At 48.0% G+C, this 26,790-nt stretch overlaps 1 protein-coding gene across 2 annotated transcripts; it reads left to right on the top strand.

Annotated features, from left to right (window-relative positions):
- The first annotated feature begins 9,155 nt into the window (after positions 1 to 9,155).
- LOC150062475 (PRAME family member 8-like) lies at positions 9,156 to 22,453 on the top strand. Of its 2 annotated transcripts, XM_090333908.1 has the most exons (5): positions 9,156 to 9,681; positions 11,778 to 11,903; positions 19,550 to 19,846; positions 20,450 to 20,983; positions 21,556 to 22,453. In XM_090333908.1, exons 3-5 carry the CDS (start codon positions 19,569 to 19,571, stop codon positions 22,184 to 22,186), a joined length of 1,443 nt encoding a protein of 480 aa, XP_090190034.1. In that variant the 5' UTR covers positions 9,156 to 9,681; positions 11,778 to 11,903; positions 19,550 to 19,568; the 3' UTR covers positions 22,187 to 22,453. The 2 variants fall into 2 exon arrangements, with proteins under 2 accessions (XP_090190034.1, XP_090190035.1); XM_090333909.1 differs by lacking the exon at positions 9,156 to 9,681 and having other exon boundaries at positions 11,773 to 11,903.
- Positions 22,454 to 26,790: the final 4,337 nt, after the last annotated feature.

Below are 26,790 nucleotides of genomic sequence, written 5' to 3'. Positions count from 1 at the left end.
ATCCGCCTGAGGCCCTGGGCCGCCGCCACGCGGCCCCGCCTGTACGCATGCGCGTGCACACCTGCCATGCGGCGGGAGGCTGGTGACACCGCGGCAGGACTGGGGGCCTGGCGCAGGTGAGCCCCGCGTCTCCTCCCGAGGGCGGGCAGGGCGGGAGGACACGTGGGGTGGCTCGGTGTGGCGCGCTGGCGGGGGATGCACGGGCCTGAGCCCTGGGAGGGAAAGGACGGGAAGGAAGTCACCAGACGGGGTAGAGGAGGCGGCGGCCGGGGTGGAAACCCGGAGAAGCGGTGGCCCGGGGCCCGAGGCCTGCCGTCCTGCCGTCCTGCCGTCCTGCCGTCCTGCCGTCCTGCCGTCCTGCCGTCCTGCCGTCCTCCCGCCCTCCCGTCCTCCCGTCCTGCCGTCCTCCCGTCCTGCCGTCCTCCCCTCCTGCCGTCCTCCCCTCCTGCCGTCCTCCCGTCCTCCCGTCCTGCCGTCCTCCCGTCCTGCCGTCCTGCCGTCCTGCCGTCCTCCCCTCCTGCCGTCCTCCCGTCCGGCTGGGCTGGGCCGGGCCGGGCCCGGGGTCTGCTCGCTCTTGCTTGGTTGATTTGCTCTTCTTCTGTTTTCCTTCCAGGACTGGGCCTTGTGCTCCTGGGGGTTGGTGGGCTTTTTTGTGTTGTGTTGACTCAGGGCTGTGGAGGCCTTTTGTGGGTTAATGGCGGTGGGTTGTGGGGGTTTCTTTGATTCCTTTTCTGTCTTGATCCTCAGATCTCATCCTCTTGAATAGCGAGGAGGATTTCAGATGTGAGCTACCTACCGTTGGTTGCTAGCTAGCTTTCTTGCTCTTGTGACACTGTTGCAGCCTGGCCTCCAACAAAGTGTTTTCCCCATTAATAGAGACAGAGTTCCCTGGAGTTTCCGCTTGGTTGGCCTGCAACTGTGGTACTCTTATGTCTCGAGCCCCTTGAGTTGTCGGGGTTCCATGTGGGTGCGGCAGGGTGCCACTTCATGAGGTGCCCTCCTGGGGATGGTGATTTCCCACGTGTGGACATGGATGCCAGGGACTCAGGCTTCTAGAAAGCCTGGCACTGACCAGGGCTCCACATTTGAGGAATCCTTCTAATCACATCCCCCCTTCTGAATTCCAAGCTTCTGATTCCAGGCAGTATGGTTTCCCTTCTAGATCTACAACCTGTCTCTGCTATACCATTCAATGTGGAACCAACCTGATAATAACCTGCCCTACGAAATATTCTGCTGTAAAGTGACCATAAAAAAAGCCAATCACTGCTTGAGTTCTGTAGACATTCCAGAAGCAGTGATGTATTGATGTCTCACTCTGAGGAGAGAGGCCTTGAAATATCCCTCAGTGTTTGGCACCACCTACTGCTGTACTGTAAGCAATTTTTTTTTGCCAGTCCTTGGATTTTTAACTCAGAATCAGGGTCTGGGTTATTGTCCCTGAGCTTCTTTTGCTTAAGGCTAGCACTCTACCACTTGAGCCACAGTGCCATGTCTAGCTCTTTTTTTTGCCAGTCCCAGGGCTTGAATTCAAGGTCTGAGCACTGTCCTTGGTCTTTCTCAAGGCTAGAGTTCTACCACTTGAGCCACAGCACCATTTCCGTCTTTTTCTGTGCATGTGGGACCGAGGACTCAAGCCTAGGTCTTCAAGCATGCTAGGCAAGCACTCTACCACTAGGTCAAACTCCCAGCCAGCTTTTTTGTTTATATGGTACTGAGGAATCCAACCCAGGGCTTCATGCATGCTAGGCAAGCACTTTACCACTAAGCCACATTCCCAGTCTGCTGTCAACAATTCTTTTCAAAATTTATACTTAACAGAGCACACTGCAACAGAATTCCTGTCCTCCTTAAATAAGGAGAGACAGAAGTGCCTGGAAGCTTACCCCTCACCCTGGACACCCCTCAAACCTTTTTGGAAAAGTGGGAGATGGAATATGGAGGAATATTCATTCTAGCTTGTGGGTCAGGCTAGATGTCAAAGCTCTCTCTCCCATCTCACAGAGCTGGAACCACCATTTACTACACTGCCTGCCCTTTTTTTTTTTTTTTTTTGTCAGTTGTGGGGCTTGAGCTCTGGGCCTGGGCATTGTCCCTGACCTCTTTGCACTCTACCACTTGTGCCACAGCACCACTTCTGGTGGTTAATTGGAGCCAAGAGTCTCAGGGACTTTTGTGCCTGGGCTGGCTTTGAACTATATTCCTCGGATCTCACCTCCTAAGTAGCTAGGATTATAGTAGTAAATCACTGTCGGCTGGCTTAACAATGCCTGCTTCTGTGGCAGGTTTTCTTTAAGTGAGGACAGCATGGTGCCTTCCTTCCTGTGATCTAAGCTCATAGCTCACACAACCCTGGAAACCTCCTGTCTAGAACTTCTTAAGCTCTTTTTCTGATGGAGAAGACATGTCTCAGCAAGACTGTAAAGTCTAAGTTAGTTCATCCTAAAAGGCACGAATGACACTGCCTTCACAAAACAAAATCATGAAAGTTAGACAGGGAGTGAAATCTGAGCATTGCAGTTCAAAGACATCTTTGTCGTGGGGGGGGGGGGACTGGAAATCCGTGGGGCTTTTAGCTCTAAATTCACCAGCAAAATTTGGAAGTAGACATGTAGCTTGAGTGGTAGAGTGCTATCCTGGAGCAAAAAAACAAAACAAAACAAAACTAACAGAAGCTGGGAGCATGGCTTAGTGGTAGAGTGCTTACCTAGCATGTGCAAAACCCTGGGTTCAATTCTTCAGTACCACATACACAGAAAAAGCTGGAAGTAGTGCTGTGGCTCATGTGGTAGAGCTCTAACCTTAAGAAAGCCCAGGCCCTGAGTTCAAGAGGTAGAACTGGGGGACAAAAAATCAGAAGGAAACCCGGTCTGGGATTCAAGTTTCAGTAGTGTGCTCATATGCATGTACACACACACCAAAACCACAGAGAATTAAGGAGACCCTGGAAGCCGTGAGTTAGCATCCTAGAGCACTGGGAGGGAAGAAGTGAAAACAGGAACTCTTCCCTTGCCAGCTGGTACCCTCACCAGAGCCCAAGTGATAAAGTATGGGACCATCACCACTTTAGCCCAGGTGTTTTCCTCAGTCACAGAAAACAGACAACACAGTAACCCTGGTGGAATGTCTTTTAGTCCAATTCTGGGCAAAAAAGGTGGTAGAGAAATTGTTGAAGCTCATGTCAGACACAACTCCAGAAACATCCTATCTAGAATTTCTTACTTTAAAACACATGTCTGAAAGTTCCATCATCCCCCTTTAGCCTTTAACCCCTACTCCCCCCATCACCTTCTTCTTCCTATTGGGCATTGCTCAGACCCTTCTGTTCCTACATGTGTTTCATTGACTCAGGATGCCTTAGCTTGCACTTGAGTGTCTAGGAGAATGTACTATCTGTGGTCTAGACAGGCGTGGGACTCGTGTTACAAATAGATAGTATTTTACAAAAATGACAGTAGTTATCACCAAATAAGACCTTCTTGGGTTGTCTTATGTCTTTGAGGGTGTCCATGAGTTCAGCAGAAAGCCGGGAAAATCTCTTTGGATGTATTGTTCCTGTGCTCTTTTCATAGCTTTCCAGAGGGATTGGGTACATCTCTTTACTTAACTTGCTCATTTGGGTGGTGTGCTCCATCAGGCTCTTCAGAACAGGCATGGAGATATGGTTCCCATAGAAACAGAACTTGGTGAGCTGGGTGCACTGGCTCAGGGAAGACAGGATAGCAGTGAGCAGGGAGTCTGAAATATCACAATTTTCCAAGTCTAGTTCCTGTACAGTAGATGTAATTCTCTTCAGAAGACGTTGGAGGAATGTAGGATGACAAGTACTTAGTTTAACACCTCCCAGACTCAGGTATTTCAGCTGGTGGACAACGGGGGAACTAGATAGACTCATGAAGTCTGCTTCTGTAAGCTGGCACTCAGTTATTGACAGGGACTTCAGTGGGGTCTTCAGAGACCTAAGGAGAGACCAAGAAGTCAGTTCTGCCAAATGGGTGGTAGACTGGAGAAGGATGAGGAAGAACCTCAGTTTCAGTCTCTGGGTCATGACCTTTCTTTTTTATTGCCAGTCCTGGGGCTTGAACTCAGGGCCTAGATACTGTCCCTTAGGTTCTTTTGCTCAAGGCTAGCACTCTGCCACTTGAGCTACAGTGCCACTTCTGGCTTTCAGTTCATGTGGTACTGAGGAATTGAACCCAGAGCTTCATGCATGCTAGATAAGCACTCTACTACTAAGCCACATTCCCAGCCCCACCTGGACAGAAAGGCTTGGCTCTGCACTGAAGTGAACCCTATCTCCTGCCTTACCTGATTATCTGGTGTAGGTGGTCTTGGAGAATGGTGACTCTGTTCAAGTAGACTTCTTGGAGAAAGTTCAAGTTGCCAAACTGACTTACGAATATTCTGGTGAGATACTCTTTCTTTACTTCACAATTCAGGCCCACAGATGTGAGAGAGAAGGAATTTCTGCAGATTTGTCATCTGGCCTAGAAAATGAGAAAAATGGGCCAGTGTGTTGAGGCTCCAGGGACAATTCACTTCCAACGTCTTTACATGCCTCAGCTCCAACATGCCCATAAACTTGTGGAGTTGCAGTTTATTATTGTCACAGTAACAGGGTTCCCAAATCTGCAGACTGTCACAGCACAGCTCTATCTTGCCTAACCTTGCTCTAGCCCACTCAGGCAAGTAATTCTGAGGATATTCCATGAGGCAGCCATCCAAGGAAATCTCTGCTATCACCATTAAAGGTCCCTTGGTCCTCAGATGGACCATCACAGATGGAATCTGTCTTCTATAGGGTGGAGGTGAGCAGTCAGCAGGGACAGCTCCAGATCCTACCTTCCAGAAACTATAGTGCTCTTTCTTCAACTCCAAAGTTTGCAGTCGCCATCTCCTATGGGATGAATAGTAGAGAGTGTGAGCTCATGGGTACAGACTCAGTAACTGTCCTTTGTGGGGCTTGAACTCTGGGCTTGGGTGCTGTCCCTGAGTTCTTCAGCTCAAGGCTACCACCCTACTAAGCCCTACAGCCACAAGGCCACATCCAGTTTTCTAGTGATTAATTGGAGATAAGACATTCTTTAGTGCCCATGCTAGCTTTGAACTGTGATCCTCAGATCCCAGCCTCCTCAGTAGCTAGGATTATAGGTGTGAGTCACTGTGCCCGGCCACTTCTGGCTGTGGTACTGAAAACGGAACACAGGGCTTCCTACATGCTAGGTGAGCCCTCTGCCACCAGACAAAACTCCTGGGCTTTCCATATATAACTTTAAGTAGTTGTACAAAGGGGTTTCAGTTCAACAAAAATTATTTAATAAGTACAATGCAACTTGATCAGTATCATTTCTTCCATTACTCTCTCCCATTCTCCCTTCTTTTCAAATTTCTTCCTGCCTTTTCTTCTCTGGAAATACTGTGGGATGTACCCAGCCTTCTTTTTCAGTAGTCTGTTTTCTCTCCATACCACTACATGAATGCAGCCTGGTGCCACGGGCAGAGCTTGGAGAAGGAGGCAGATACTCCTGCTTCAACAGCTTCAGCCATCCCTGCTTCCATGACTGTGCTCCACTCTCAGAAGATCTTTTCCACACAGAGCCAGGCAAAGGCCCAGGCCTCTCCAATCTGCCAGCATCGCCTGATGCTTGTCTCTCCATTCTCCTAGCTCTCAACTCAGTCTTTGCTGGGCTCCCCAGCTCTCACTTCCAGTTCTCTGGCTGGCCTCCTCTCACCTGGGCCTATCCTCCTGAGCAAGCAGCACATCGAGCCCCTCCAGGGCGATTTTTAGAAGCTCCTGGTCTTCCTGTCTGTTCATCAGGGCCCCAAGAGGGAGGTAGGGGAAGGGCCAGGCCTGCACCATGGCCTTCAGCACCCTCGTGCATTTCTTCTTGAAGGCCTCCTAGAACAGCAGAGGGAAGAGATTTCTGGGCAGGTCCTCCAGAGCAGAGCTGGCCAAGGCCTGGTTCTCCAGCAGCCTATGAGCAGCCAGCTGCAGGAGGCTGGGTAGGGTAGCTGTCATCTTGACGGACCTGCAGGGAGAAGAACATGCAACAGCATCCAGGAAGAGGCTCTGCTTCAGTCATGGCTCACAGGGACCCAGAGACCACGCTGAGGTCCCAGCCATTGCTGTGGCCGTGTAGAGGAGGCCTCAGTTTACTCCATGTCCACTCAGGACCTGATGCCGCCAAGCACAGCTCTGACACAGTGGGCACTGGGACAGTCATCTGGTCAGCACTCACTTGGGCATAAGTTCTCCATTTTCCTATCCGTTTCCTCCTCTGAGAATTGAAGAGCCTGAACCCTCACCCCAAGGTTTTGCTTGACCACCACTTAAGTGCTCTAAAAAGCACAGCCACAGAAATGCCACGTACCTCCTTCCATGTCTCTCTCTTAGATGGCCTTGCTGGGATGGGTGGAGGAGAGACACCAGGGCTCAAGTGCAATCCGGTTTCATTTCCAATCCCTTTACTAAGCAAAGCTACCAGTGTGGTGCAGCCTGTGGAAAGAAAGCAGGACCTGAGATGGAACTTCACCCAAGGCTGACTTCCAAGAGGGAGACTCACAGGGCTGCTCTTCCACCCAGGAAGAGCCACCCACTGCCAGGGAGCTGAGGGAAGAGACAGATCAGCCCACAGGAGTGTGTGCATGTACACACACACACACCTCCCAGTGACCTTGAATAGTATAGAATGTTAATCTGCCTGTCTGCACTACTGGAAAGGAATCTCCTGCTCTACCACTCAGTACACCTCCATGTCTTTTTGTTTCCTGTGCTGGGGATGGGGATGGGGGAGGGGAGGGCTGAACTCAATGCCTGATAACAGATTGGCTTTTTGCTCAAGGCTGGTTCTCTACCACTTGAGCCACAACTTCACACCTGGATTTTGGCTGGTTAATTGGAAATAAGAGTCTCACTGACTTTCCTTCTCTCATAGACTTTACCTCCTGGGCTGTCTTTGAACCCTGATCCTTAGATCTGTGCCTCCTGAGTAGCTGGGATTACAGACATGAGCGACTGGTGCCAGGCTTTGTTGTTGATTTTGCAGTGTCTGTGTCCATGCTGGCATAGAAGTGGAGATCCTCCTCCAGCAGCCTGCAGCAGTGTGATTTCAAGTGGCATCTACTCCCCAGCCCAAATGCTACCCAGCAGTTAAAGGGAAAGAGGAGTGCTATGTACTGTGAATGTCTATAATTCCACTCTATCCAGAGACAAGACATGTAAGGCAGGGGAATGCTTGAGTGGGAGATTTTTGAAGCAAAACCTATTTTAACTCTAAGTAGTGAAGCTTTGCTCTGTGATCCTAGCTGCTCAGGAGGCTGAGAACTGAGGGTCACAGTTTCCAGTCAGCCTGGGCAATAAAGTCTGTGAAACTCTTTGATCACCCACCAAAATAGAAGTGGCTTTGCTTCTCAAAATAGTAGCCAGGAGCATAAAAGCTTAGGTACAGTGACCAGGCCCTGAATTCAAGCCCTAAGACTGATGACAACAACAACAACAACAAGAACAAAAGTAGTGGCTCAAGTGGTGTAGTATTAGCCATATAGCCATAAGTGAAAAAACTTGAGAAAGTAGGGAAAGCTCAAGTTCAAGCCCCAGTATCATCACACACACACACACAAAATATTACATCACCAACTTTTCAAAGTATCCCCAGGAATAAAACTAAGTATTTCCCTTGTAGAAACAGAGACCTGTTTAGATATGTCAGACTTTTGATCACAGATATTCCAGATCAGAGATATGAAGAAATCAAGTTCAAGGGTAGTTCAACCATCCTGGTGAGGCAGTTCTAACCTTTAATTCAGGCAGAGACAGCTATCAAACCCATGTTGGACTCTAACCAAAAGAAGAGACTCACCGTTCCTTGCTAAAGATAACAAAGCAAATGTTCTGAGAGTGTGGCTCGGCAGGGAGAAAACACCAAGCCTAAAGCAAGGCCTAAAATTAAGAAAACTTGTGGTCCAAGTTCAGCGCCTAAGGTTCAATTGAAGCTATTAAAGAATAGCCCAGCCAGGTGGGGTGGTTCATGCTTGTAATCCTAGCTACTCAGGAGGCTGAGATCTGGGGATCAAGGTAGAAAGCCAGTTCAGGCACTGACGAAACTGAGACTCTTATCTCCAGTTGGCCTGTAGAATATGGGAAGTGTGGCTTGGCTCAAGAGTAGGGTGGTAGCCTTGAGCTGAAGAGCTCAGGGACAGTGCACAGGCTAAGTTCAAACCACAGGATGGGGACACACACGGGGACACACACACACACACACACACACACACACACACACACACACACACAAATACACAAATCAGAGCCAAGGGAGATGGCTCTTGCCTGTAATCCTAGCTACTCAGGGGGCTAAGAACTGAGGATCACGGTTCAGAGCCAGCCAGGGGTCTTTGGGGCTGGCTAAAATCCTTGAGACTGGTCTCTCCAATTAGCCACTAGAAAATGGGAATTTGGACAATGTCTTCAAGGCAGGGGATAGCCTTGAGCAGAGGAGCTCAAGAACAATACCCAGGCCCAGGGGTAGAGTGGTAGCCTTGAGCTGAAGAGCTCAGGGACAGGCCCAGGCCCAGATTTCAAGCCCCGGGACCCCCCAAAATAAATAAATAAAAAAAAAAAAACTAGGGCTGGATGTGGCTTAGTGGTAGCATTCTTTCCTAGCATGCATGAAGCCTTGGCTTCAGTTCCCCAGTACCACATAAACAGAGAAAGCCAGAAGTGGTGCTGTGGTATCGTGCTAGCCTTCAGCAAAAGAAGTTCAGGGACAATACCCTGGCCCTTAGTTCAAGACCCAGGAGTGCCAGAATATAAAAATCTGGACACATCTTGTTCAGATCTGTAATCTTAGCTAATCAGGAGGCTTGAGGTCTAGGACTGAGGTTTGAAGCCAGCTCTGGCCGGAAAGTTCTTGTGACTAATCTCTATGGAAGTGGAGCTGTAACTCCAGAATCAGCACAGAAAGGAAAAAGAACAAACAGTTTTAGGTATAAACAATTTTTCAATCAAATAATAAGTTTTATTTTATTTTAAGTATTTTCATAAATACTGAATTTAATATAAAGTGGGATGGCATTGACTAATGCCTATAATTAATTCTGGCTATGCCAGATTCTGGCTATGAGATCTGAGTGTTGTGGTTCAATCCCAGACAGGAAAGGCTATCTCTTTTATCTTCAATTAAGTCACAGAAAAAGCTGGATGTAGTGATGTGGATCAAGTGATAGAATGCTAGCCTTGAGCAAAAGAAGCTAATGGACAACTCCTGGACCTAGCCTGCAAACCTCAGGACTGGCAAAAAGGAAAAAAAATTAAAGTTTAAATTGAGAGAAATCTGAACACAAACCATAACAATTGGGATGAGGGCAAAGTTGCATTTAGAGTTAAAAACCAATGTGTTAGCCAGGTACCTGTAGCTTATGTCTGTAATCTTAGTGACTCAGGATGCTGATTATCTAAGGATCACAGTTTGAATCCAACCTGGCCAAGAAAGTCTGTGAGACTCTTATCTAAAAAAAAAAAAAAGAAAAAAACTACCTAGAAAAAGCTGACATTGGTGCTGTGGCTCAAGTAGTAGAACACTAACCCTGAGCATCAAGAAGCTCAGGGACAGTACCCAGGCCCAGAGTTCAAGCACCAGGACCAGCAAAAACAACAACAACAAAAAAGTATCTTCATCTAAAGAGGTAAGTTCTCTGTTGTATTCTGAACTACTTGTACTTCTAGCTGAGGTAGGATTAGGATCTGTTGAAGAAATTAGGGACTTACCAGAGCTAGATCAGGCAGACAAGTTCTCTAAATCCCAGCAGGCCAGGCAACAGACTCAACTCCAGGATTTAGACCCTGTCCTCTGTTCCCCTTTCTGCTCACCCCTCCCCTTTCATATCCTAGAGTTCAATCAGAAAGCAGCACTGATCAGATGTCTGAAGCTCCACCCAGTTAATCCTGGCTTTTCAGCATTCTCTGGATGTAATTGCATGAATGAAAAGTTTAGACAAGTAGTAAAACTCCAGGGCCCCATTCCTAGATCTCCTGCCCATCGATGGGGTTTTATTTTGCTCTGCTGGTCCCAGAACTAGTAGAGCAGTAGCTTTGAGGAAAGCCCAAGGATAGTGTTCATGCCCTGAGTTCAGCCTCCAGGAGTGGCAAAAAGAAAGAAAAAGAACTTTCTTTCAGCTTTTTCTGTTTAAGTGGTACTGAGGAATCGAATCTAAGGCTTCATGCACTCTACCACTAGCCTAATTCTTAGTCCCAGTTTATTTGTTCCTTGAGAGTAGGTTCTCTCTGTTGCCTAAGCCTAGAACTCCTGGACTCAAGTGATTCTACCCCAGACTCCATGTCCAAGTTTCTTTTGCTTTTTTGCCAGTCCTACGTTAAGAAAAAACCAGAAGTGGCACTGTGGCTCAAGAAGTAGAATTCTGTTAACCTTGAGTAAATGAAGTTCAGGGGCAGTGCCAAGGCCCTGTGTTCAAGCCCCAGGACTGGCAAAAATAAGAAAAAATAAATAAAATAAAGTAGGAAGGCTGGGACTTCGGCCTGGTGGTAAAGTGCTTGCTTAGCATGCATGAAGACCTGGATTTGATTCCTCAGTATCACATAATAAGTTAGGCATCCTTTATTGTTTTATTTATTTACTTTTTTGGCTAGGCTTGAGGCCTGGGTGCTATTACTGAACTCAAAGCTAGCATTCTATCACTTGAGCCACAGTGCTATTTCTAGTTTTTGCTGGTTTCTTTCTTTCTTTTTTCTTTTTCTTTTTTTGTTGTTGTTGTGGGGCTTGAACTCAGACCTGACCACTGTCTTTGGACCTTCCTCAAGGCTAGCACTCTACCATATAAGCCATAGTACCACTTCAGGCTGGTACCGAGGAACTGAAACTGGGTCTTTGTGCATGCTAGGCAAGCACCACTAGACCAAACTCCCATCCACAACTGTTATTTTTGTTGCTCCGAGGATCCAGCTTTGAAACCAGCCCTGGTAGGAAAGTCCATGAGACGCTTATCTCCAATGAACCCCCAAAATCTACAAGTAGACATGTGGCTGAACTGATAGGGAACCAGTCTTCAGAGAAAAAGCTGAAAGCATCCAGGGCATGAGTTTAAGCCCAAGTATTATTCTCTCTCACACACACACATGTAAGAAATGTTTAAAGAGGGTCCAAGTGCCATGGCTCACGCCTGTAATCCTAGCTACTCAGGTGGCTAAGATCCAAGGATCAAGGTTCAAAGCCAGCCTGGACACTAAAGAACATGACTCTTATCTCCAATTAATCACTAGAAAATGGGAAGTGGGGCTGAGGCTCAAGGGATAGGACAGTGCCCAGGCCTAGGGTTCAAGCTCCATGACGCCCCTCAAAAAAAGAAAAAAAAAAAGAAATGTTTTAAAAGGGGATAATGCATGACTGAAATAGCAAAGGAAATACTCAACAAATAAATCTGAGACACCCAATTCAGTCTAGTATGGCCCTCTATTACCAAAGAGTACTCTATATCTTGTTTTTAGGTGGGCATGGCTTAAAGGGAAGTATTCTTTGTGTGTGAGTGTGTGTGTGTGTGTGTGTGTACCAATATATGGGTTTGAACTCAGGGCCTGGGCTTACTTAGCTTTTTTTTCATTGATGCAGTAACACTTATACTACATCTCCATTGCAGGCTTTTTTATTGTGTAATTAGAGAAAAGTCTGTCGTGAGCAGGTGAAAGTAATTCAGCAACAGGCAGTTATGATGATGTCTGACTTTGAATTGTGATGCTAAATCTCAACTGTTTGTTTACTTGTTTGAAGTGTTAGATTCAGAAGGCTTGGAGTATAAAGAAATAGCTCAACACAAGCAAAGGTTTATTCAGAAAAAAAAAAACCAGGGGAGGAGAATCTGCAGCCAGAAACTGCTTCCAGGCCGTTCCCTGTGACGTAAGTAAGTCGTGTGCCGGGAGGGAGTAGGAGGTTCCCCTGGCTCTGAGCTTTTCACTGTGGCGGCACCTCCTTTCCATCCTTTGCTGTGGCCACATCTCCTCCCCACTCTTTCCTTATATAATCAATCCCTATCATTAATTCCCCCCCTCCATCTCTACCAGTACTCCTCCATCTCTAGCCAGGCCTGCAAGTTTGGATTTCCTAATAAACCATTCCGCCTGAACAACTATGTGGAGATGTACCTTCACGATCCTTACAACTGCATTTCTTTCTTTTTTGCCAGTCATGGGACTTGAACTCTGGGCCTAAGTGTTGTACCTGAGCTCTTTAGCTCGAGACTACCCCTTGAGCCAGCACCACTTCCTGCTTTCTGGTGGTTAATTGGAGATGGATTTTTTTTTTTTGCCAGTCCTGGGGCTTGAACTCACGGCCTGAGCACTGTCCTTGGGCTTTCTCAAGGCTAGAGCTCTACCACTTAAGCCATAGCACTACTTCTAGCTTTTTCTATGTATATGGTACCAAGAAATTACACCCACGTCTTCATGCATGCTAAGCAAGTGCTCCACCACTAGGCCAAACTTCCGGCCCTCATGGGCTTTTTTTTATTGCCCCACTGGCTTTGAACCTCGATCCTTAGATCTCAGCCTCCAAAGTAGCTAGGATTACAGTCTTGAGCCATGGGCACCTAGCTTTTTTTGTGGGGGGAGGGGTTTGGGTCCGTTCTGGGGCTGAAATTGTGGGCCTCAGTGCTGTCCCTGAGCTCTTTCTTTAGCTCAAGGGTAGTGCTCTAACACACCTCCACTTTGAGCCAGTGTCACTTCCAATTTTCTTGAGGTTAATTGGATATGAGTCTGAAGTTCAATAGAAAACCAGAAGTGGGATGTAGCTCAAGTGGTAGAGCTAACCTTGAACTGAAGAGCCCAGGAACAACTCCCAGACTCAGAGCTCAAGCCCCACAATCAATAACAACATCAATAAAGCGTCTCTGCCTTTAATCCTAGCTACTCTGGTGGCTGAGGTCTGAGGATCAATTTGAAAGCCAGCTGGCACAAAAGGACCTGAGACTCTTATCTCTAATTAACCTCTAGAAAATGGGAAGTGGGGCTTAGCTCTAGGGTAGGGTGATTGCCTTGAGCTGAAGAGCTCAGGGACAGCTCCCAGGCTGAGTTCAAGCCCCATGACCCACACACAAAAAAAGTGTTTCATGGACTTTCTTGCTGGGTTGGCTTTGAACCACTATCCTCAGATCTCAGCCTCTTGAATAGCTAGGATTACAGATGTGAGCGATTGGCACCCAGCTACAAGCACATTTCTTTATGGACAATGTCGCTCCTTCCCCTGCTCTCCCAGATTTTCCCTCTTGTTCCCACCCATAGGTTGTACAGTTGATTTTCAACAGTGTCCAGTGAGCACCACTGCTGCATTTGGTCACCCTTTGTCCCTCCATTTTTGAGCCTCCCCAAGCACAGATCTTGAATGGAAGATGAAGCAGCTCTTCAACCTCCTCCTCAGTGAGTGGAGTAGCAGATCAGAGATACAGAGAGGTAGCCTGGAATGTTGGCCAGGCCTGGGATCCAATCTACTCGGGAAGCAGAGAGCTGGAAGAGCTTGGTTCCAAGTCAGGTCTGACAAAACTGTAGCCAGACTGATATCTCAAGTAACAAATAAGACATTGTAGCTAAACATCGGTAGCTCAACACCTGTAATTCTAGATGCACAGTGTTAGCAGTATCTCTGGCCCCAGCTGCATCAGCAGAATGCCCTTCACCCAGACTTGAATTTGACCCTGCCTTTCGCAAACAAGTGGATAAATACTAGATGACAAAACAAAACAAAACAAAACACCTTTGGGACAGGGTTATCATAATCCTGAGTTCAAACTGAGTTCAAACCCCAGAACCAGCACACACACACACACACACACACACACACACACACACACACACACACACACACACACACACACACACACACACACACACACACACACTATTGTGGTTCCCAACTGAAGTTAATTTCCTGGAGGTTCAGATGGAAGAATAGAGGCTAGAAACTGCACTACAGAAAAAGATAGAACTGTAAATTACAGTGCTGGGAATGTGACTTAGTGGTTCCTGGGTTCCATTCCTCAGACCACATAAACAGAAAAAGCCGGCAGTGGTGCTATGGCTCAAGTGGCAGAGCACTAGCCTTGAGCAGAAGAAGTTCAAAGGCAATACTCAGGCCCTGAGTTCAAACCCCAGCACTGGTGGGGAAAAAAGTTATAAACTAAAGAGTTGAAAGCAAGCCAGGCATAGTGACCTACACCTGTAATCCTCGCTAATCAGGAGGCTGAGATCTGAGTATCAAAGTTCAAAGCCAGCCCAGGCACACAAGGACCTGAGACTCTAATCCCCAAATAACCTCTAGAGAATGAGAAGTAGGGCTTGGCTCAAGGGTGGGGTGGTAACCTTGAGCTGAAGAGCTCAGGGATAGCGCCCAGGCCCAGAGAGAAAGGGGAGGAAAGAAAGGGAAAGGGAAGGGATGCTAGGAGGCCAGGAGCAAAGCCAGGGGAAGAGCTGAAGATGGAGGCTGAGAGCTGGGAGCACAGCCTAGTGCTAGAGTGCTTACCTAGCATGCATAAAGCACTGGGTTCAATTCCCCAGTACCACATACATAGAAAAAAGCCAGAAGTGGTGCTGTGGCTCAAGTGGTAGAGCTCTAGTTTTCTAATTTTGAGAAAGCCCAAGGACAATGCCCAGGCTCTGAGTTCAAGCCCCATGACTGGCAAAAAAGCCGGGGTGGGGAGAAGAAAACTAGTTCTGAGACATACAAACAGATATTTTAGACTTCTAGGATGCATGGCAAGAGAACAAGGAAATGTCCATTTCTCCACACAGACCTAACACCCATGAAACATTCATAGAAAACTAGTCCTGTACCAATCCAGACCCATGGATGCCTTCCTGCTGAGCCAAGACTACAGGAAGCCTTGGACCTGTGGACTGAGGGGCTGTACGTGCAGTTACAGTGGAGTCCGCTGACCCACTTTGGGCCAGGCTGCTTCACCCTAGGCTCTGGGTGGCCTTGCACAACTTGCTGGAGCCCTGTGTGCCAGCTCACCACACTAGATGCGTTGAGGCTGATGTCAACCTCAGAATCACTGCATTCATTCCTTAACCTACTCAGACATCTTGTCTTTCCCCAAAGTGAAGACAGTCATCTTTCTTTTCCACAACCTGTTGAGTACAAGAGGGGCTGGAAGCCACCAGGATGGCGGGCAGTGTGGAGAGGTGGGGCATCAAGTTTTCACTAATGTTCTGAAGAGATTGAGAACGAGAGGGAGGAAAAAAGGAAAAAAGTTTGTATTTGGAAACATTGTTCAGTGTGGAGCTCCTTTTTTTTTTTTTGCCAGTCCTGGGCTTGAGCTCAGGGCCTGAGCGCTGTCCTTGGACTTTCTCAAGGCTAGCGCTCTACCACTTGAGCCACAGCACCACTTCCAGCTTTTTCTATGTATGTGGTACTGAGGAATGGAACCCGGTTCTTTGTGCATGCTAGGCACGCACTCTACCACTAGGTCAAAATCCTGGCCTCCACTTGCAGCTTTTTTGAGTAGTATGTTAGAAACAAGAGTCTCACAGAGTTTTCTGTGCAGGCTGGCTTCAAGTGGTGATCCTCAAATTTCACCCTCCAGAGTCTCTAGGATTACAGGCATGAGTCACTGGTGCCTGGCTGGCTGATTACTGTCATTTTAAACTTAGGAAACACATTTTTTTTCTAGCCTAGATCTTAAACTCAAGGCCTAGGCACTATGTCTTACTTTCCTTTGCTCAAATATAAGGCTGTACTTTGTTTTTAAATGTTTTATTTTTAAATTTATTTCGTAATTCTTAGGCGTGAACTTGGGGACTGGACACTGTCCTTGAGCTTTCACAAGGCTAGTGCTCTGCTACTTGAATCACAGCACCACTTCCTACTTTTTTGGTGTATGTTGTACCAAGCAATCAAACCCAGGGCTTTATGAATAGTAGATAAGCACTTTATCACTAGCCACACTCCCAGCCCTCATTCTATTTTTAATAAATATAAAAAGAGCCAAAAGGGGCTAGGAATGTGGCTTAGTGGTGAAGTGCTTGCCACCCATGCATGAAGTCCTAGGTTCCGTTCCTCAGTGTCAAATACACAGAAAAATCTGCAAGTGGCACTATGACTCAGGTGGTGTAAGTGCTAGCTTTGAGAAAGGCTAAGGACAATGCCCAGGCCCTGAGTTCAAGCCCCAGGACTGGCCAAAAAAAAAAAAGATCATTTATCTGAATTGAAGCAGTTTTGTAGTTGTTTTCTGGTTTTCAAGGTTTTTTTTTATTAGCTTTTGGGGGGGGGGCTTGAACTCAGAGCCTGGGAACTGTCCTGAGCTTTTTTTTCCCTTCTCACTTAAGGGCCTAAAGTCAGGGCTTGAGTGGTGTCCCTGAGCCTCTTTGTACTAAAGGCTAGTACGCTACCACTTGAGCCCAAAAGTGCACCACTGCTGTTTTTGTTTTTGTTTTCTGAGTACTTTATTGGCGGTAAGACTCAGACTTACCTGCCTGTGCTGGCTTCAAACCATAATCCTCAGATCTCAGCCTCTTGTGTATAACTAGGACTATAGTGTGAGCCACCTGCACCAGGCATAATTTTTTTTATTGTTTTGGTTGGTGTTGGGGCTTGAACTCTTGGCCTGGGCACTATCCCTGAGCTCTTCAGCTCAAGGTTAGCCTTCTACCGCTTAGAGCCACAGTTCCACTTCCAGTTCTGGAAGTTAATTGGAAATTAGAGTCTCATGCACTCTTGTGTCCAGGTTGGCTTTGAACTGTGATTCTCAGATCTCATCCTCCTGTTTAGCTAGGATTATAGACATGAGCCTCTGACACCCAGCTCTGGCTTAATTTTTAAATTTTTCTTTTTCCTTTTCCTTTTTTTTGTTGGTTATGGGGCTTGAACTCTGGGCCTGGGCACTGTCCCTGAGCACTTCAGCTCAAGGCTACCCCTTGAACCACAGCCCCACTTCCTGTTTTCTAGTGATTAATTGGAGATAAGAGTCTCATGTTCTTTAGTACCCTTTAGTGCCCGGGTAGGCTGTGAACCATGATCCACAGATCTCAGCCTGAGTGGCTAGGATTACAGGCATGAGCCACCTCGCCCGGCTCTTCTTTTTTTAATTAGTCATGATGCTTGATTCTTAAATCAAAACCTGGACACTATTTTTACCCTTGAGCTCTTTTTGCTCAAAACTTATGCTCTACCACTTTGAGCCACTGCACCACTTCCAGTTTTCTGGTGATTTATTGAAGATGAGAGTCTCACAGACTTTCTGCCCACGCTGGCTATGAAGCTTTGATCCTCAGATCCCACTCTTGAGTAATTAGGATTACAGGCATGAACCTTCAGCCCACTTAACCAGGCCTTTTAATACGGAATTAGCAAAACGAACCCCAACCTCAGTTGATTGGTAACTGATTGGAGAATTCAATTCTGTCAGTCTCTACTCTGGAGTAAAAGATTTCCGGTGTGAACCAGTAGGCCAATACTAAATTTTGACAAGTTATATACTTAGTTCAAAGCCAGATGCCAGCGGCTCATATTTGTAACCCTAGAAACTTGAGACGCTGAGACTGGAAGAATCAGTTAGAGGCTAGTCTGGGCAGAAACATTCTTCACCTTTTATCTCAAAAATAAATGGACTAAAATGGAGATGTGCCTTGGCATTGCCTAACATGGTGGAAAGTCCTGGTTCAATTCCTCAGTACCACATAAACAGAAAAAGGCAGAAGGGGTGCTGTGGCTCAAGTGGTAGAGCTACTCAAGCAAAAGAAGCTCAGGGACAGTACCCAGACCCTGAGTTTAAGCTCCAGGACTGGCAAAAAGTAAGCTTAAGTGGAGCTGTGCCTCAGGTGGTAGAGTACTAGCCTTGAGAATAAAATCTCAGGGCTGGGCACAGTAGCTCATGCCTGTAATCCTAATTACTCATGAGGCTGAGATCTAAGGACCAAGGTTTAAAGGCAGCCAAGGCACTAAAGTCTGTGAGACTCTTATCTCCAGTTAACCACCAGAAAGCCAGAAGTGGCAAAGTGGCTCCAGGAGTAGGGTGGTAACATTGAGCTGAAGAGCTCAGAGACAAGAGCTCAAGCCTCATGATCAACACAAAAAAAAGATCTCAGGGACAGCACCCAAGCCTTAAGGTTGATCCTCAGTACAGTGTGTGTATACATACTCTCTCTTTCTCTCTCTCTCTCTCAAAAGGAATCAGTAAAATCAGCCAGATACCAGTGGCTTATATCTGTAATCCTTACTCAAGGGCTCCAATCTGATCATTGTGGTTCAGAGCCAGCCCAGTCAGAGAAATATTCCACTTAATCAGCAAAATCTGAGACCTGGATGTGTGGCTCAAGTGATAGACTGCCAACCTTGAGTAGAAGAATTAACTAAACAAGAGACACTGAGTTCGAGCCTCATACTCAAGTGCCTGTGTGTGTTCCCATCTCTCCCCCCCGCCCCCACCATAGTATTTTTATTTCACAGGTTAGGGGAGTGGGTATGGGAGGAGTTCTTTGGATTTTGCAGATTCCTCTCTCTCTCTCTCTCCCTCCCTCTCCCCTCCCCCTCTCTCTCTCCCTCCTTCCCCCCTACTCTCGGGTTATGGGGCTTGAACTTAGACTGGGTGCTCTCCCAGAGCTCTTCAGCTCAAGGCTACCACCCTACCCTTGAGCCAAGCCCCACTTCCCATTTTCTAGAGGTTAATTGGAGATAAGAGTTAAGAGTTTCAGGTCCTTTTGTGCCAGGACTGGCTTTGAACCTTGATCTCAGCCTCCAGAGTAGATAGGATTGCAGGTGTGCTCAGATTCTCTTTCTTGGAGGTGACCCTGAGATGTAACCCAGGGCCTCCTGAAGGCTGGGCAAACCTCCACACAAGCTCCACCTCCATGCAGAGCAGTTCCTTAAAGGAGGATGGAGCCTTGTCCTGCTCTGTCTGCTCCCCCTGCTCCTCTGGCAGTGGCAAGGGCTCCCGAGTGGAAGGGCTGCCTGGGAGCCTCCCTCTCAGTCCTTCAGTGAGGCTCCATGTCAGAGGTGGTGCTGTGCACAGGACACCCCACACGGTGCCTGGCCTGGCTGCTGCTCAGCAAAAGCATAGACACGGAACGCTGTGGCTCCTATTGCCTGCGGTCTTCAGCAGTCCACGTGGAGGTGTCTGAGGAAGAGAAGAGCAGAAAGGCTGGGCGCATGACTCTCCTGTGGCCTTTGTTGTAGGGCTGAGAGTGCTGGCAGGGCTTAAGGCAAAAGCCTAGGCTGTGCCCAGTGCCTGTGGCTAACTCCTGTTACCCTAGCTACTCAGAAGGATGAGATCTGAGGGTCAGGGTTGGAAGTTAGCCCAGGCTCAACATGAAAAATGGAGCTGTGACTCTGGCAAAGGACTAGCTAGCCTTGAAGACTTGAGCTAAACTTTTGCTTTAGGTCAATAACAGTGCCCAGCCCCCAAGTTCATGTCCCAGGAGACATCCACACACCCGCACAATCGTGGCTGTAGTGGTGATGGTGACTTTGAGATGAGTTCTCTCCAAAAAGGGGCTTCTCAGCTTGTGCCCGTACAGATTTGTATTGCTGGCCGCTACCCCAGGATCTTTCTCCTGCAGGTTCACCCCATTGACCATCATGTGCCCACCCACACTGCGGCAGCTGGCAGTGGAGAGCCTGCTGAAGGACCAGGCCTTGGCCATTTCTGCTCTGGAGTTCCTTCCCTGGAATCTCTTCTCCACACTGTTCATAGAGGTTGTTGTCAAGAGACACATGGAGGTGCTGAAGGCCATGGTGCCGGCCTGGCCCTTTCCCTGCCTCCCCCTGGGGGCCCTGATGAGCAGAGCAGACCTGGCCACCTTGCAAGTCATCCTGGAGACACTTGACATGCTGCTGGAGCAGGAAGTGTGGCCCAGGTAAGGGAAACCCAGGTTGCCGGCAAGGGAGGATCCTGGAGTCCAGGATGGGACACACCAGAGTCAGGAAGAGTGGGGTAGATGCATGAAAGTCGTGAGGGGCTGGGGGATCACAGGGCTCTCTGCTGAGCTCTTGTGGAAGAGGGTTTTGGATGTGTGGAGGGTTGCTGGGGATGGCTGCAGGCATGGCTGTGGATCCCCACCTACCTCACCCCAAAGGCGATGCGAGTGGGAAAAGGCTTGAAAAAGCTGCAGGATACCAAGTAGCTCAGTCCTGTACTCCTAACTACTTAAAGGGCTGGGATACTGAGACTCTCTGTTCAAAGCCATTCTGGCAGGAAAGTGCTCAATGTTCTTATCTCCAGTTGGCTAAAAACCCAGAGTGGAGGTGTGGTTCAAGTGGTAGAGCAGCTAGTCTTGATTAGAATAACCTAAGAGACAGTGTGCAGGCCCTGCCTTCAGGCCCCATTACTAGTACACGATAAAAAGAAACCCAAAGAAGTAAAAGAAATGTGGGATGCTAGGTGAGCTAGATGGAATAAAAAAGCCCTGAGTGGAGCTCGTGCCATGTCTGTTCTGAGTCTGCCCTGTGTCCCCTAATAGATGCAAACTGCGGGTGATAGATCTACGGGATATGTCCCCAAACATCTGGACCTTGGGCTACATAGCCATGTCTCGAGTCTGCTCCGCAGTGAATCACTGTGCAGAGATGACAGAGGAGCCGCCCTTCAGCGTAGTCATAGATGTTGTCATCGATGATGGCCCTCAGGACAATGCTCTAGCCCACCTGCTCCAGTGGGCCGAGGCAAGAAAGGGCCAGGTTCAGCTATGCTCTAGGAAGATGAAGATTCTGTTAGGCTCCACCTCTAAAATACAAAGCATTCTGCGCGTGCTTCATCTGGACTCCATCCTGGAGCTGGTTGTGGATGACTTGTGGAATCAAAGAACAGTGGAAAACACGATTGCTTACCTGGGCCGGATGAAGAACCTTCGCATCCTTTCCCTCTCCAAGATGAATGCGGAGTATTGGAATTCTGGGCTGAATTCCTTCTTCATGCAACTGCTGCAGCAGAAAAGCCTCCAGCAGATATATATGCATCAGTTCTTTGTCTATGGGAAGCTGCACAAGGTCTTGAGGTGAGCCTGGGGCGCAGCACCAGCCTTGGATTCGGTGGATAGGAGCAGGCTTCACGTCTGTGTGGTGAGCATAATGGTGAGGTGACAGAGACGCAGGAAGAAGTGCATTCTCCATGTTAATGTCATTTTTCACCTGATTTCTCAATCACGTGAGAAAGCAGGATGCATGCTGGGAGTGTGCTATAGGGAGAAAACCCACTGTGGTCTATGTAGGGGTGAGTGGCTGTTAGTTACTCTGTAAGAAGCAAGTATAAGCTCATAGGATGGGAACTGGAAAGGTAATAGGACCCGAAAGCAAGGAAAGGATGATTTGCTGAAATGCTGAGATACAGGGGTGATGGGCCCTGCGGGCAGGAATCCAGATGTGAGGAGGGGGGCTGCATGGGAGTGGGTCATGAGCCAGGCTAGGGGGCACTGACAGGCCTCAGCCTGGGGTGGTGGAGTGACAGGTCTCAGTCGGCATTCTCTGTGGGTGGACTCCATCGGTGCATCAGGACCGCCTCTGAGGACCATGTCCTACCTGAGTCTGCTCTGCTCAGCACCATTCACCCAGTCTCTCTGCTCTCTCTTAGGATCCTGAAGCCCTTGACGACTCTGTCTTTGAGTTGTTGTGCACTAAAGGAAGCAGACTTGAGGCATCTGTCCCAGTGTCCCTGCACCAGTCAGCTCAAGCACCTGTATCTCAGGAATTTGTTCATGGGTCACTTCAGTCCAGAGCCCCTTCGAGCTCTGCTGGAGAAAGTAACCGACACCCTGGAGACCCTGGTCTTAGAGCACTGTGAGATCACTGAAGCCCAGCTCTCTGCCATCCTGCCCACCTTGAGCCAGTGCTCCCATCTCAAGTTGTTCAGTTTCTATGGAAACCCTATGTCCTTGGCCACCCTGCAGAATCTGCTGAGCCACACAGCCAGGCTGAGCCACTTAAGTGGAGGGCTGTATCCCGCTCCTCTGGAGAGCTATCGCCACCGATGTTTATGTCAACCCAAAGTCAACAAGGAGAGATTTGCCCAGGTCTGCCAGAGCTTGGTGCAGATTCTGAGGGACATAAAGCCATCCCATAAGGTCCAGATCTGTACCTACTCCTGTATTTGGTGTGAGAAATGCCAATTCTACAGCCTGGCACCCAGTGGCAACTGGGTAGTCACGGAGAAATATCCCTTTCCAAGTGAGTTTAGATACTATGGGGTTTGTGTACTTCACTAGATTGTGCTGTATACTTGGGGGACCTTGGAAATGAACATGAGTGCCCTCTTTGGGACACTACTACATCCTACATTCTGTAGTAACCCCATGCCATTTCTTAGTGACTTAAAAAAAAAAAGGAGAGGACAAGTTCCTCTGCTTTCCAGTTTTAGTGGCAGGAATGTGATGCGGGGCTTTCTGGGCACTGTGGGATCCTGTGTCCTGTGTTCTCAGCAAAGGAATCGGAGTGGAGTGGATTCAACATGGGAGAAATTGCTGTTTTCTTGAATGGTTCTATGGAATGGCCACATGCTGAAAAATCTCCTTACTCTGTTCATTTTACTTTATAACAATAAATTATTGTAAACCAGGTACCAATGGCTCATGCCTATAATTCTAACTACTCAGAAGGCTTAAACATTGGGATGGAGGTTCATTGCCAGCCCAGAGCATGAAAATCTGTGAGACTCTTATCTCCAGCTAAGCACCCCAAAAAGCCTGAAGTGGGGCTGTGGTTCAAGTGACAGAGTGTAAACCTTGAACAAAACTGCTTGGACAGCATTCAGTCTCTGATTTCAAGCCATAGGACTGGGACATGCACACACACACATACACTACTGTAAAACAAGTACGCAGAAACTGTCTATGTTTGTACATGTCTATAATCCTGGAGACACACATGGTTTAGGACCCCGTTGGCGTCATAATCAGACACCAAAAGGAATAAAAAATTAAAATGGGCTGGGAGTTTTTCCTGGTGGTAGGAGTGCTTGCTTAGCATGCACAAAGACCCTGGTTCAATTCCTCAGTACCACATACCAAGAAAAAGCCAGAAGTGGTGCTGTGGCTTAAGTGGTAGAGCTCTAGTCTTGAGAAATCCCAAGGACAGTGCTCAGGCCCTGAGTTCAAGGTCCAGGACTGGCAAAAAAATTAAAATGGGCACTGCTACCTTACACATAATCATAGCCACTCAGGAGGCTGAGATCTGAAGATCAAGGTTCAATGCCAACACCAGGCAGGAAATTCCATGAGACTATTATCTCAGTAAATTACTCAGAAAACCCAGAAATAGCCTTCTGGTTCAAGTAGGAGAAATCTATCCTTGGAATCTCAGTTACATTGCTCAGGTCACTCAGGCCCCAGGACTGCCACAAAAAGCAAGTGAGGCAGGGAGAGAGGACGAAAGCAGAAAAAAACAGCCTATGGTTCACAACTGTAATCCCAGCCACTCAGGTGGGTGAGACCTGGTGTGGCTTAAGGGATAGAGTGCCAGCACTGAGCAAACAAGGCAATCAAGACTGTCACTGCTAAACGTAACAAAAACCCAACTTGTGTTTGGTGGCAATTTAGTCTTGCTAGGTCTCCAAAGGGAGAGATAAAAACAGTTTAAGAGCATGCTGAGCTAGCATGTGCTCTTGGTTCTCACTTGTAATCCTAGCTAAGCAGGGAATATAAAAATTATGGAATTACAGTGTAGGTACCAATCAACCTGAGCTAGGAACTTGAGGTGCTTTTTGTGTGTGTGCATGTGTGTGGGGGGGGGTGGTCATGGAGCTTGAACTCTAGGCAGGGGTGTTGTCCTTGAGCTCTTCAGCTCAAGGGTACTGCCTTACCCCTTGAGCCAGAGTGCCACTTATGGTTTTCTGGTGGTTAACTGGAGCTAAGAGTTTCATGGACTTTTTAATGTCTGGGCTGGCTTTGAACCTCAATCGTTAGATCTCAGCCTCCTGAGTAGCTAGGATTACAGGCCTGAGCCACCATGCCTAGCTAAACTTGAAACTCTTATCTCCAATTATCCACCAGAAAACCTGAAGTGTCAGCAGAGTCAGTGATACAGTACTTGCTTTCAGTGAAAAGACTAAGGAATAGCACCTGAGTCCTGAGTTCAAACCTCAGTACTGGCACCAAAGAAAAAGATTTTATAAAGAGTTATATAAAGGGCTGGCAGCATAGCCTAGTGGTAAAGTGAGCACCTAGCATGTACAAAGCCCTAGGATGGATTCCTTGGTACCACATAGACAGAAAAGGCAGGACAGAGCACTGTAGCTCAAGTGGCAGAGCACTAGCATTGAGAAAAAAGTGATCAAGGATAGTGCCCAGGCCCTGAGTCAAGACCCAGGGTTAGGGAAAAAAAAAGTTGGATAAAAGGTTGGGAGTGTGGCCAGGTGGTAGAGTGCTAACCTAGCACGCCTGAAGCCGTGCGTTGGATTCCTTGTTACCACATACATAGAAAAATCCAGAAGTGGTAATGCGCGCTAGCCTTCCAAAAGCTCAAGGACAATGCTGAGGCCCTGAGTTCAAGCCCCAGGACTGGAAACAAAAGTTGGGTGAAAACCTAATTTTAAGGCTAGCACCAGTGTTTCATAATTACAGAGGAGGCTGAGTTCTGAGGGTCCCAGTTCAAAGCTAGCCAGGGCAGGAAAGTATAAGATTTTTATTTTACGATTATTTGCATTTTTTTTTGCCAGAAACAGGAAGTGAAGCTGTGGCTCCAAATGATAGTTTGCTAGACTTGAGCAAAAAAGCTCAGGAATAGTTCCAAAGTCCAATGTTCAAGCCCTAGGCTTAGAAAAAAAATTACTGGGGCTGTGAAGGTGGCTTAATGGTTGATTGCTTGTCTAGCATGCAGGAAGCCCTGGGTTCAATTCCTCAGTACCACATGAACAGAAAAAACCAGAAGTGGCTCTGTGGCTAGCCTTGAGGACAGGGAGGCTCAGAGATAGTGCACAGGCCCAGAGTTCAAGCCCTGGGACTGGCAAAAAAATGACTAATGAATCTAGGTACCAGTGACTAAACACCTGTAAACCCTAGCTACCAAGGAAAATGAGTTCTGAGTAGAGCAGTTCCAAGCCAGCTCAGGCAAGAAAATACTTAAGACTCACCTTTCATTATCTTTTGTTAGGACAGACGAAGCCCCAGACTTGGAGCTGTGTCATGTGGCAGAGTGCCAGCCAAGAGCAGAAAAAGCTAAGGCTCTAAGTTCAAGCCTCAGTACTTGCAAGAGGCAGACAGACTGATACTTGGACTTCCAGGATGCACGGAGAGAGAACAAGGAAATGTCCATTTCTCCACACAGACCTAACACCCATGAAACATTCATAGAAAACTAGTCCTGTACCAATCCAGAGGCAATGCCAGACCCATGGATGCCTTCCTGCTGAGCCAAGACTACAGGAAGCCCCGGACCTGTGGACTGAGGGGCTGTACGTGCAGTTACAATGGAGTCCACTGACCCACTTGGGGCCAGGCTGCTTCACCCTAGGCTCTGGGTGGCCTTGCACAACTTGCTGGAGCCCTGTGTGCCAGCTCACCACACTAGATGCGTTGAGGCTGATGTCAACCTCAGAATCACTGCATTCATTCCTTAACCTACTCAGACATCTTGTCTTTCCCCAAAGTGAAGACAGTCATCTTTCTTTTCCACAACCTGTTGAGTACAAGAGGGGCTGGAAGCCACCAGGATGGCGGGCAGTGTGGAGAGGTGGGGGCAGAGCTATGGCATAGTCCATCCAGCAGGGGGAAGGAGAGGCCGGCCAGTGCAGAGAAGCCTCTGGTCAGCAGACACAAAGCCTGAGACTCCTGACCCAACTATTGGTAGTGGCAGGGCCTTAGCATCTTGCCAGCAGGGATGGACCCAGGGAAGGAGGGCCTTTGCTCCAGTAACAGGAGGAGCTCATGGCCACCTAAAGTCTTCTTTTTCCTCCTCCTCCTTCTCCTTCTCCTCCTCCTCTTCTCCCTCCCCCCACCCCATCCTGGGGCTTGAATTCAGGGTCTAGGCCCTGCCCTTGAGCCTCTGTGCTCAAGACTAGTGCTCTACCACCTGAGCCACAGCACCACTTCCAGCTTTTTCTGAGTAGTTTATTAGAGATAAGAATCTCATAGGATTTCCCACCCCAGCAGGCTTTGAGCCATGATCCTCAGATCTCAGCCTCCTGAGTAGCTAGGATTATAGGCCTGAGCCATCACCACCCAGCTTTTAAATCCTAAAGTCTTCCAGACCTCACACCTTACTAGTTGGAGAGCAAACAGTCAACCAGAATTCCCTTCAGTCAGAGTGGAGGCAGGAAGATAAGATGCAGAGTCTTAGGCCTGTGCCCCAGGCTCTGGGGAGTTTCTCAGAGCCACCATGCTGCATCTAAGGCCCAGTAACCTAGCATCAGAGTTCTCCTCAAGTGACAGACACACAGTCCTGCATGAAGCAGGATCAGGATGCAGGCTGTTGTGACCACAGCCACGATGCTGACAGAAGTTACAGCAACTGCCTTGGGATCTGCATTTAGGCAGAAATGGCCTCAGAAGTACAAAGTGAACAAGACATCACTGATGTTCTAGTGAGGGAGATCGAATAGAAGAAACAAAGGTAAGGAGGAAGGGATGGATGAAGGGAGGGAGGAAGGGAGGCAGGCAGGCAGGCAGGCAGCAGGTAGACAAGTCTGTATAGTAGCTTAGCTTGGAGTTGCAGCACTGTGGAAATTGGGACAGGAGGTTCACTGGAGCCCAGGAATTCAGGCCTGCCTAGCTATCAAAGTGGATCTCATCTCAAAACACAAAACAGCAGTCATTCACAGGTTTTACTGTTGTAATCCCAGCTACTGAGGAGGCTGAGATCTGATGATTCTGGTTCA

This window comes from Megascapheus bottae, chromosome 6, assembly GCF_031878675.1.
Source record: "Megascapheus bottae isolate mThoBot1 chromosome 6, mThoBot2.hap1, whole genome shotgun sequence".
Classification (NCBI taxonomy): domain Eukaryota; kingdom Metazoa; phylum Chordata; class Mammalia; order Rodentia; family Geomyidae; genus Megascapheus; species Megascapheus bottae.
Note: the sequence above shows the minus strand (reverse complement) of the source record. Positions and strands in the feature narration are given on the sequence as shown.

What these genes read in the sequence shown, in the direction of transcription:
- LOC150062475 (XM_090333908.1), top strand. Translation starts at nt 19,569, where the DNA reads ATGTGCCCACCCACACTGCGGCAGCTGGCAGTGGAGAGCCTGCTGAAG. An exon ending in GAGCAGGAAGTGTGGCCCAG is followed by an intron (nt 19,847 to 20,449) that starts GTAAGGGAAACC and finishes GTCCCCTAATAG; the next exon opens with ATGCAAACTGCGGGTGATAG. An exon ending in AAGCTGCACAAGGTCTTGAG is followed by an intron (nt 20,984 to 21,555) that starts GTGAGCCTGGGG and finishes GCTCTCTCTTAG; the next exon opens with GATCCTGAAGCCCTTGACGA.